The sequence below is a fragment of the Astyanax mexicanus genome, chromosome 12 (genome assembly GCF_023375975.1).
Source record: "Astyanax mexicanus isolate ESR-SI-001 chromosome 12, AstMex3_surface, whole genome shotgun sequence".
Classification (NCBI taxonomy): Eukaryota; Metazoa; Chordata; class Actinopteri; order Characiformes; family Acestrorhamphidae; genus Astyanax; species Astyanax mexicanus.
Genome location: NC_064419.1, coordinates 31,897,754 through 31,908,294, shown reverse-complemented (window position 1 = coordinate 31,908,294; position 10,541 = coordinate 31,897,754). Strand labels below are relative to the sequence as shown.

General features: G+C 39.4%; 1 protein-coding gene across 1 annotated transcript; it reads right to left on the bottom strand.

The window, feature by feature from the left end:
• Positions 1-427: 427 nt before the first annotated feature.
• On the bottom strand, positions 428-10,526 carry sf3a1 (splicing factor 3a, subunit 1). Its single transcript, XM_007247101.4, has 15 exons — positions 10,261-10,526; positions 9,032-9,141; positions 8,568-8,778; positions 8,177-8,434; positions 7,932-8,006; positions 7,562-7,712; positions 5,343-5,539; positions 5,042-5,159; positions 4,445-4,752; positions 3,157-3,402; positions 2,851-3,058; positions 2,574-2,734; positions 1,519-1,620; positions 1,246-1,317; positions 428-861 (listed from the first exon to the last, which is right to left on the bottom strand). Exons 1-15 carry the CDS (start codon positions 10,300-10,302, stop codon positions 760-762), a joined length of 2,361 nt encoding a protein of 786 aa, XP_007247163.2. The 5' UTR covers positions 10,303-10,526; the 3' UTR covers positions 428-759.
• Between the last annotated feature and the right edge of the window lie 15 nt (positions 10,527-10,541).

Here is a 10,541-nt window from a genome sequence, read left to right as displayed (position 1 = left end):
TGTAAAAAATATTCAGTACTCAACATAAATTTAAAATTGCAGTAATTTTTTCTAAGTAAAATTAACAAATATATTTAGAGTATTTAATTTATTGCAATGGTGAAAAAAGTGGAAAAGTTATTACACTCTGCAAAAGAGTTTATTTGGTGTATTACTACCATTTAAATATCACGTTTCATTCAGCAAATATTTAATATCTGATACCAGACATATGCAGTAGTGGTGGCTCAGTAAGAGCTCTGGATTATTTAGTGTTGTTGGTTTCCTATGAACAAATTCCCTTATTCCACTCCAGGGGGCGCTGTAGCACATCTCACCTCAGCCTTGTCAAACTGGACTAAGACAATTGTGTTTTCCTGTACATATAAATGACAAATGCTTCGTTTTCTGATGCAATAGCTAGAGGTTTAATGCCAAAAAAAACACATTATTTAAGGTTTTTCCTTAAATTTATTTGATTCTGCTTTGTAATAACATTTTCATTTTTTTCATTTCAGAATCTCACAAAAGCAGTGTTTTAGATCTGAAAGGTGAAACATAAGCCTAGTATCAGCCAAAACAGTAAAACATACTTAACTACACAAGATAAATGCCTAACACTATAGACATTTCATACAAGAGTGTGACAGTTCCAAGGAATCCAGCTTGTTGATAACAGTATAAACTACCAAGCAAAAACTGCAGCAATTTCTACATATGAATCTTCTAAACAGGGATGGTAATAGAGCTGAGCAGTAGGAGGAGTTTCGAGAGTATAAACTACTTCTTCCTTCCTCCTCTCTCCTTGAGGGCGAGATGAATAACAGAGCCGTTGTTCATGTTGTAGTAAGCCAGAGAGTTTGAGTCCTTGATGAAAATACCCTGCAGACGAAAGATACAGTTTCAATTAGCAGAGAGAATTTAATTATGTTTAATAAATAATGATAATTTTTTGATAGTCACACAGGTCATGCAAGCACAGTAAAATAAAATAGATTAAAGGGCTGTTTTATTTTCTCCTCTGGGGACTGAATTACTGATTGATGCATACTTGTAATTTTGTATGATTTTAGGAAAAAATGAGTCATAACTTATTTTTATTCGTATACAATCTTTTCCCAGCTTATTTTTAGCTCAGAAATCCACTCGATATATGGAAATGTAATATAAAAAGTGTGTACTGGTTGGCAAACTGTTTTGTGCAGCCGAATTCCCTTGTATGGATTAAGAAGTGATCTGCGTTTTTTGAAAATTGTTATAATTTACCTCATATTGAAGTTTCTGTTTGCCTGCAGGCATTCCAGTGGCTTCATGGATCTTAACCTTGATAACAGACACCTAAAAAAAAAAGAGAAATACTTGTGAATAGGAACAATGTGAAGAGAATGATTTTATTTAAACACATAAAAAAAAAAATAAAAGAATAAATACTAACTTTATTATTTAAACATGTTTAAGGTTAATAATCAATTCAAAAAGAGAGAAATATATCCTCTGTGTTAAATGATTAGTCAGTGCACTGTTGGCGGGCCTCTTTACCTGGTCTGTTAGAGGCATGGTGAAGTTGAGCACTTGTCCATTCAGCTTCCATTCGGTCTTGTCCTGCATGTTGGGTACCTGAACTTTGACTGCCACGGGACCCTGAAAGGCATAAAATCTTACAATTAGTGAGAAACTCAAAGAATGTATCACAACACCCACTTTTTCATCCCTGTTGTCATGACATACACAAAGTCTACATAAAAAGTGAGCTAGTCACAATAATTTAATAATGAAACTTTAATTTTTATTACAATGAACCTTCTTAAACCCCAATGTTAAAAACAACATTGTGTGCAGTGCACTAAAAAATAAATGTGAAAGTTTCTTAATATATATAAGATAAGATACCCTGGTCACAGTTTACAGCCCTGCAGTACTCCTGTGTGTGCACAGCGGTGCTTGGAAGTTTGTGAACCCTTTCCAATTTTCTATATTTTTGCATAAATATGGCCTAAAACTTCAAAAATATTTGACTTGCTCATTTATTTATTGAAAATTATACACTATTACATAGTTGTGAGTGGCAAAAAATGTGGTGACCATAATTAGGAGAATCAGTACCATGTTTGCCTCGCATCTCTGTGGCATTTGTCTCCAGTCAAGCTTGGTGATCAAAATTGGCCCCAAAAACATTGATTGGTCAATCTCTATTAATATTGTATTATTTTTCACAATAAATAAATTGCCAAGTATAATATTTTTGTCTCATTTGTTTAACTAGATTCTCTTAATATACTTTTAGGAAATCAGCACCTTCCACAACATTTTGACTGAATTATGGTCAGGACTGTGACTTGACTGAAAACATCCAATATAATTTTTAAATGAAAAGTTCACATCATTTTGTCATTCACAAATATGTAATATTGGATCATTTTGCTTAATAAATAAATGACAAAGTAAAATATAAACAAAAAATCTCATTTGTTTAACTAGGTTCTCTTTATGTACTGCTAGTAATATAATCTGATAATGTTTTAGGTCATATTTATATTCTAAAGGGTTTACAAACTGATAAAAAGCACTGTATATCCTACTAGTACACACAGCACCTTGTTTCTGCGCAGGAATTCCTCTTCGGGTATCAGGTTGTCCTCTGTCTTCATCTTCTTGTTGACTGGCTCGTCCTCGTGGGGAGGTGGAGGGTGAGCAGGTGGCATTGGGGCTGGAGCTGCACTGGGAGGCTGTGGCACTGGAGGGGCTGGAACAAATGCTAGAGGGAGAAACAAAAGACCTTCAGTATCTATTCTTCAAGAAGCATCTTGGCCTCTTAACTGTTCCTGTAATAATTGCTGACCGAAGCAACAGATGTTAACACTGTCCTCTTACCTGCAGGGACCACCATAGGTGGAGGTCTTGGAGCCATGATGTGTGGAGCTGTGGGAGGCATGGGCACCACATTGATGCGTGGCGCGTGTACCATGGGTGGCATGGGGGTCAGCACCTGCCCAGGGGCCAAACGCACCACAGGAGCCATCGGGGGCCGTGGAATAACGGGCACAGCAGACAGCAGAGTGGTCCGGACTGGGGGTGGAACCTGTAAACCAGAACAAACAAACACAAAAAATAACAGTTAAATCCTATTCATATTATATGATTTATATCACCTTTTTAAACTCCAGAAGGCGCACTGACCACAGGTGGGGGCTTAGGCATGGTGCTGATTGGTGGGCTGGGTTTGGGTAAATTGGCCACAGAGGATGGCATTGGAGGCTGGGGCAGCTCATTAGGTTTGCTGGGTCCAATCTTCTCCTTGGTGTCATCCTCCTGCACCAGACCCTTGGCTTTGTGGATGGCTTCGATCTGCTCCTGCAGGGTGATGTTAGCTTGGGCGGCCTGCTGAGTACGAGCCATACTGCCAGAGTGACCGTCCCATGTCACCTGGAGACAGAATGGGACAGAAAAACAGACATATTAAAGAATGAACATTTATTGCAGTTTAAATATGTGCATTATTCTGCAAAACATTCCTGTCAGACTGGAGTCCACACTGCAGATTTCTACTGGATTACCTTCAATCAACAGTTACTACTCTCAGAATGCAAACACTGCAGATCTATACTGTAATGGATTTCTTACATTACTGTAAGAATCCAGTTCCTATTAGGGCTGTGTGTGGTCAAGAAATTTTGCTATACAACACGCATCATAGTAAAGGGTTTACAATAACACATTGCGATGCTCTAAGCAAGGCGATATATATAGACCATTTTACACTTTCCATATGTTTGGTAATACGGAAGCATAAACAGTAGCTGTTTCCAGTTGTATTCTAATTAATGGCTGAAGCTAATGGCTGAAGCTAATACACCAATAATTTCCCAATAACAAAAAACAAAAAAAACTCCCGTTGAATTACGTGTCATTTAAAAGAGGAAATCAACAAATGAGAGGTTAACCTAACCGGAGTGACCCATGATTCAGCCCTGCGTTCATCCCAAAACAGTTTGAAACTAAATACCATGTACAAAACAATAATTAAAAACTCTTACCTCAACATCAAAATTAGTTACCTCAGCATTAATTTAGATTATCATCAGTAATGGCTCCCTGAACAGTGTTTTGGAGACTAGTTTAATGTAGAAAAAAGATGCTGTGGGACTAAGTGAGGAACTTGACTTTTTTCTACTCCAAAATGAAGCACAGTTAGTGTTATTTTATTCTGTCTGTTAAAGATGTTTGGGGAAAACTACAACCGATAAGCACCCTGTTCAACAGTGTAGGCAGAGGTTTGATACCGCTACTATTCAGAGCCAGACGTAACGCCATATCGGCTGTGAAAAAGGTATGATTTAATTGTATGAGATGTTAAAGAATAAAAACAACATGGCTATCTAGTGGGTAGGGATTTAAAAACAACATGCAATGTACCATCTTAAACTAATCACTTAAAAACAGTTGTTTTTTAGTCTCCCTCACTAACCTTCTCCTCTGGTTTCTGGATCTCTTCCTCTCCGATCTTCTTTCCGATAGCCGTTTCCTCCACACCGAAAATATCGGTACGTCTCTCGGCGAGCTGCTTCAGGCTGCTCTCGATGTCCAGGCCGGGGGCGTACACTTCCTCCTCTATCTGCCGCTCGCGGATACTGCGGTCTCTCTGCTCCAGCCAGCGTGGGTCCAGCAGGCCGATACGCATGTGCTCTTGCATCTTACTGGCCAGAATCTTCTCACCGGTGATGGGAGAAATGAGGTACTCATCCGTAGTCTGGACAGGAGCCTGGGGCTTAGAAGCTGAAAAATAGGAGACCAAAAACAAAAATAAAATGTGTCCAGAATAAAGAACAATTAATAATTAAGGCATCAGATGAAATTAAATCTAAATGCAGACAGCTCATGAAATAACTACAAATAGAGAAATACATTAGACAACATATTGCAGTTATTGTAATATAATTACAATACAAAAACTACATTGTAAAATGTATTATCATATAAAATAATTACCAATATAGCCACACAGAAATTTATTTCAGCATTGTTTCACACAAAAAAAAATAAAAAATATAAAATGGGGTCTCACCCTTGGGGTCATAGTCTTTCCGGATGATGACCTGGTCTGGGGTCGGTGGCAGTGGAGGGGGCATAGGATTATCAGGGGGAAGAGGAATCTTCATTCCATCTTCATCATCATCAGAACCCTGTGAGACATAAAAGACAGTCCTAAATTCCAATGTTTGAATAATTGCAGATATTTGTTTGTCAAACATTTCAAATAATAAACTGAGTCTTGTGTCTCGAGGAAGACTGTGCTAGTCTTAACTCTCTCAGCCCTATTCCTTTATCGAAGAAACTGATAATTACTAAACTGATAGCACTCTCACCTCATCCATATCTTGTAGCTGTGTATCCTGATCAGGCTGAGCTGCACGACCATCATCTCGGTTCTCACGCTCGTCATCCTCATCCTCACTCTCCACCTCCATCTCCACTTCCTCACTCTCTCCGTACTTCTCATAGCGCTCCTGGATCAGGATGCGAGCACCCAGTTCCTCAGGAGTAGTGGGAGGAGGGAAGTTACCTATGGGCAGAGTTATTAACACATTCAGACCAGGCAGAGCGACATAGTATAAATCTCTATTAATACAATAACATAGTGCTGGACGATATGGCCAAAATTTATATCACGATATATTCCTTAAATTTCGGTCGATACGATATAATTTCGATATCGATAAATACTTTGAAGGCCTCAGAAAAAGAATCCCTGCAATCTCTGCTGCTTGCACTGCAAATTTAAATTATTATTTAACTGTGTATTTGCACTTTTTGTATCAATCTATCTAATGGAAATCTGTACCTACTACTGTATGAAAATGTTTTTTAAGTCTTTGAAACCTCCTTTCACAAAAAACTTTAATACTTTAGAAATAAAAGTAGTCAAAATAAATCAATGCTCAATTTTATTTGCATATAGCAAAATAATAACATGACATCCCTGTCAAACATAAGCCTATATAACTATTACAAATAAAAATAACTTTAAATGACAACAGAGGCAGAGCTTCTTATTCATTGTAAACAAATTTAACAGATTAAAACAAAAGTGTTTTAACTAGGATATATAATACAAGAAGCCTTTATATACATAAAAGCAACAAGATTTTCCCGTCAAATAAACAAACCTATATGATTTTTCAACTATAAATAACTTAGTGACAACATAATCTATTAAAGTGCTTTAGTCAGAATACAAGAGGTATTCAACATGATATCCACGTCAAATAAACAAACCTAAAGGATTCATAAACTTTAAATAACTTAGTTTCAACATAATCTATTAAAGTGCTTTAGTCAGAATACAAGAGGTATTCAACATGATATCCACGTCAAATAAACAAACCTAAAGGATTCATAAACTTTAAATAACTTAGTTTCAACATAATCTATTAAAGTGCTTCAGTCAGTATAAGGAAAATATTGTATGTAGTGAAGATGCTTGAGGTGGTGGAACAGATTAGATGTGTTAACGTTACGCTGCTTGTCGGCTCCACTCACCGGCACAATTTGCAGCAAAGCGGCAAGCGAGCGGACCCGCGGCTGGGCGAGCGGACCCGCGGCTGGGCGAGCGGACCCGCGGATGAGCGAGCGGAGGCGCGGATGAGCGAGCGGAGGCGCGGATGAGCGAGCGGAGGCGCGGATGAGCGAGCGGAGCCGCGGATGAGCGAGCGGAGGCGCGGATGAGCCAGCGGACCCGCGGCTGGGCCAGCGGAGCCGCGGCTGGGCCAGCGGAGCCGCGGCTGGGCCAGCGGAGCCGCGGCTGGGCCAGCGGAGCCGCGGCTGGGCCAGCGGAGCCGCGGCTGGGCCAGCGGAGCCGCGGATGAGCGAGCGGACGAGCGAGCGGAGCCGCGGATGGGCGAGCGAAACAGCGGCTGACCGAACCGAGTCTACCCTAGCCTTGGATCCGCTCGTCCCGGCTCCGTTTCGAGACATTTTAGATGCGTAGCGGAGCGGACCTGAACCTAACCTAGCCTAGCCTAGCCTAGCCATTTTAACCTAGCCTAGCCTAGCCTATCTGGCTACGTGCCTGTGTGATTGCGTCATCACGCACTGAGGTAGCACAGCTATGGGGGCTGAATGTGTTTGGCTCTGCGGCGAGCTGACGCCAGTAAAAAACGCCTGTCCGTGACAGATTCTGTACATAATACATATCGATATACCACAAAAGTGATATCACCGTTATTGAAACATTTCTTATCGCGATAAATACCGATATCGAATTATTGTCCAGGCCTACAATAACATACCAAAAGTCATTTGATAGCAGTATATGAACTGTTCATTTAGTACCAGTATTGGCTTTTTTATTTAATTTATTTTTTTATTAGTTTAGTTATACCAGGGTATGTAGTCTTTATTCAGGTTCCATGGGCCACAGCAAAATTTATGGGACACAACACTAGTTCCTATCCTTTGACATTTGCATTTTCTGTGTACACTGCTACAGTTAACTGACTGTAAAATGTCTTATTTACAGTACATACAGTGTACCTGAAACTGCTTCAGTTAATCTAGTTTATTCACTTAATCTGGACACATTTACCTTGCTCATTGGGCTGGAAGTCAACTGTCTCCACAACAACAAAGTCATGCCAGTCAATCTGAGCATAAGCCACACGCTCTCTCTCTCTCTCCTCTTCCTCTTTCTTCCTTTCTCGCTCCTGGAACTTGGCCCATTCCACCCTGTACCGCACCTGAAACAACAGAAGCAAATATTATAAATCAGTAAGGCCTTCATGGTGTACTCTATGTGCAAGAACAACAATTTAAACAGAAATAAACAGTGTGTCATTAAAATATCATTATTCTTCAAAAATAACTCCTGAATACCATTTTTTTCTTGCCTCTACACAATATGTATTGTGACATCTTGTTTATCGGAGATTAGATTTTATGGAATGAATAAGTCTTACCTGATCCAGAACCTCCCGTGGATTCTCAGCCTCCCTTTTGAGTTTCTGCAGAAGTCCTTTTGGAGGAATCAAAACCTTTATTTAAAAAAAAAAAACACACACAAACCTCAGAGTGAGCACAAAACACTTCACAATTAAACAATACACAAACAAAATTCATTCATTTAGAACATTTTTAAAAGTTACAACAAAACTTACAACCATTTGAAAACTTAGAGTTATTACAGATGGTCTCATCAATCTACCTTTGTGTACTGTTCCACCAGTTTGGTGAAATAGTTGAAGAGGCTGTGCTGAGGCCTCAAAAAGTCAAACTGGTAGTTCCTCTGTTCTTTCTGCATCAGCTGTGTGAGAAACTGACGGCCATTGCGGGCGACAAACTGAGCTGTCAGCTTCACAACATCTAGGTCAAAGGCTGAGATGGAGGGAGGATCAGCGATGAACTCAAACTCTGGAGGAGGCTCCTTCGGCACAATTGTCTCATGGATCACCTGGGCTTGGACCTGAAGAAATATTGACAAATAGGGAAAATTACAACACTGGAACAAACAAAATTTTACATGTTATAAAGATTTTATAGACAAATAAATACAGGAAAAGTATTGGATACTCTACATTCAGATGCTGGAAACTTACCTTCTGTGGAAGCTGCTGTTGGGATTGCTGCAGGGACTGTTGCTGCATAACCTTAGGCACCGCCGCCGATGGCTCCTGGCCTTTTCCTTCTTTGAACTCATTAACTTTGTGGCGGTAGTAAGCATGGTAAGGATCATTAGGGTTGAGAAAATTAAACTTTGGGTTGTTGATCTCATTCTGCCGAATCCTTGCTTCAAACTCTGGGCCGTTCCTGTGGATGACATGGGTTCAGTAAGGTACAAGCAATGTTGTGAAGAATTTACCTGCATACATATATTACACAAAAAGTGTTTGTTAAGTTAACCTTTCATTATACTTTGTAGTCGCACCTCTGTACAGTGTGGAAAAGGCTCATATCTGTTTAATAACTTGTCCGATTCAGTGGCTTTAAATTTTAAGCATTAAGTAAAGTGAAAACCATGGCACAATACATCAGATAATATGAAACAGACAGTGCACCAGACCTGGCTACGAAGCTCGCAGTCTTGTCAACGATATTTCGGACTTCAGGTGGTGGGTAAATGATTCCCACAATGGGCTTAGTTGCCGGCGTCTCATCTTTCTGTTCATCGCCCTGCAAAACAGAAGAAAAAAAATTATTATTTATATAGAGAATGAGACAGAGAGAGAGAGAGAGAGAGAGAGAGAGAGAGAGAGAGAAAGGTGTTGGAATGGTTTATGTTTATATAAATATCAGAAAAGGACAATTGGAATTGCACATCGATCCACAGCTTGGGAAAAAAATTGTCCTCGTCACCCAGACAAGCCCACAATCGGTCCTGGGTGTGGAATCGTTTATACAGGACGGGTTATGTAACATAGAACACCCTAAAAAAAAGTCATGGTGCACGTATACTGCAGTATAGCCCGTTTTAAAACTTTAAAACACCGAAATGTTAAATGTTTTATCTGTTCAACTGGAAAACCAGGGGAATTGTCATTCAGTTTAATAATTTAAATTCTTGGCTTAACACTATAAATCCAATACTAATCAAAGCATTAACGTTTTATATTCTACATACTCTTGACAGTAGAAACATTTTCAATTCATTTCAATTCAATTCAATTCAAATGTAGAATCCTGCAATAACGTGGTGTACCAATCTTGTTAGTTACTTAACTAAGTTAACGCTACATAAGATGATTAGCTAACGTGTAAAACACAACTCTTTCATTGATTTTGTGACTACTCTAATAGAGAGCTCGAAATACCCATTAAATAGCTAACGTATCCACTGTTTTCGCCGGATTCCGCTTTTTACCTGGTCCCGACTAAACTAGTTCGTTAGCTAGCTAGTTTAGCTAACATAGCTAAAATGCTTAGCTAGAAAAGCTAAACCAACGTCAGCTGTTAGTACATAAACATATATTATGCCTTTAATAGTATTTCTCTGCGCTTGTTTTTAGATTTAAAAGCAAACTGCAGCCAAACACAGAAATAAACAATAATTATTACTTTATTTATTAGCAAATTCAAACTTAACACAATAAAAAATGAGACAGTTGTCTAACGAAGTAAAAGCTAAGTTAGTCTTAAAGTCTATAGCGTTAATTAACCTAGATAGCTAAACAGTTAGACTTAACGTTAGCTGGCAAAGCACTACTTTTCACACACATTAATACCTAACGAAAGAACTATGAAGGAATTAATGGGAAAATCACTATACAAACAGTAAAGTCGCTGTTGGCTCACCTTGTTGTTGGGCTCGGGCTGGCTGATCTGAACAGGCGGCATGGCTGCCTCTTCAAACTGGGCTGGGATTAGAGAAAATCACACTCACACACAACCTTCCGTCCTCAATACCACCCTGTTTACCACACAGATCTCTTTTGTTCAGCTGAAACACTCATTTATTGAGTTTAAAAACAAAAAAACCTTCGATAATTAACGTGCGCACTCCGCCATCAAACCGGGGTAGGCGGCCTGCAGAAAAACACGATCACATCCGGGACACGGACTGCGGGTCACTATGG

Coding starts and splice junctions, on each gene's coding strand:
- sf3a1 (XM_007247101.4), bottom strand. CDS start 10,302: ATGCCGCCTGTTCAGATCAGCCAGCCCGAGCCCAACAACAAG. Junction 4,753..5,041: donor GAAAGACTATGACCCCAAGG/GTGAGACCCCAT, acceptor CCTATTTTTCAG/CTTCTAAGCCCCAGGCTCCT. Junction 862..1,245: donor AACAGAAACTTCAATATGAG/GTAAATTATAAC, acceptor TTTCGTCTGCAG/GGTATTTTCATCAAGGACTC.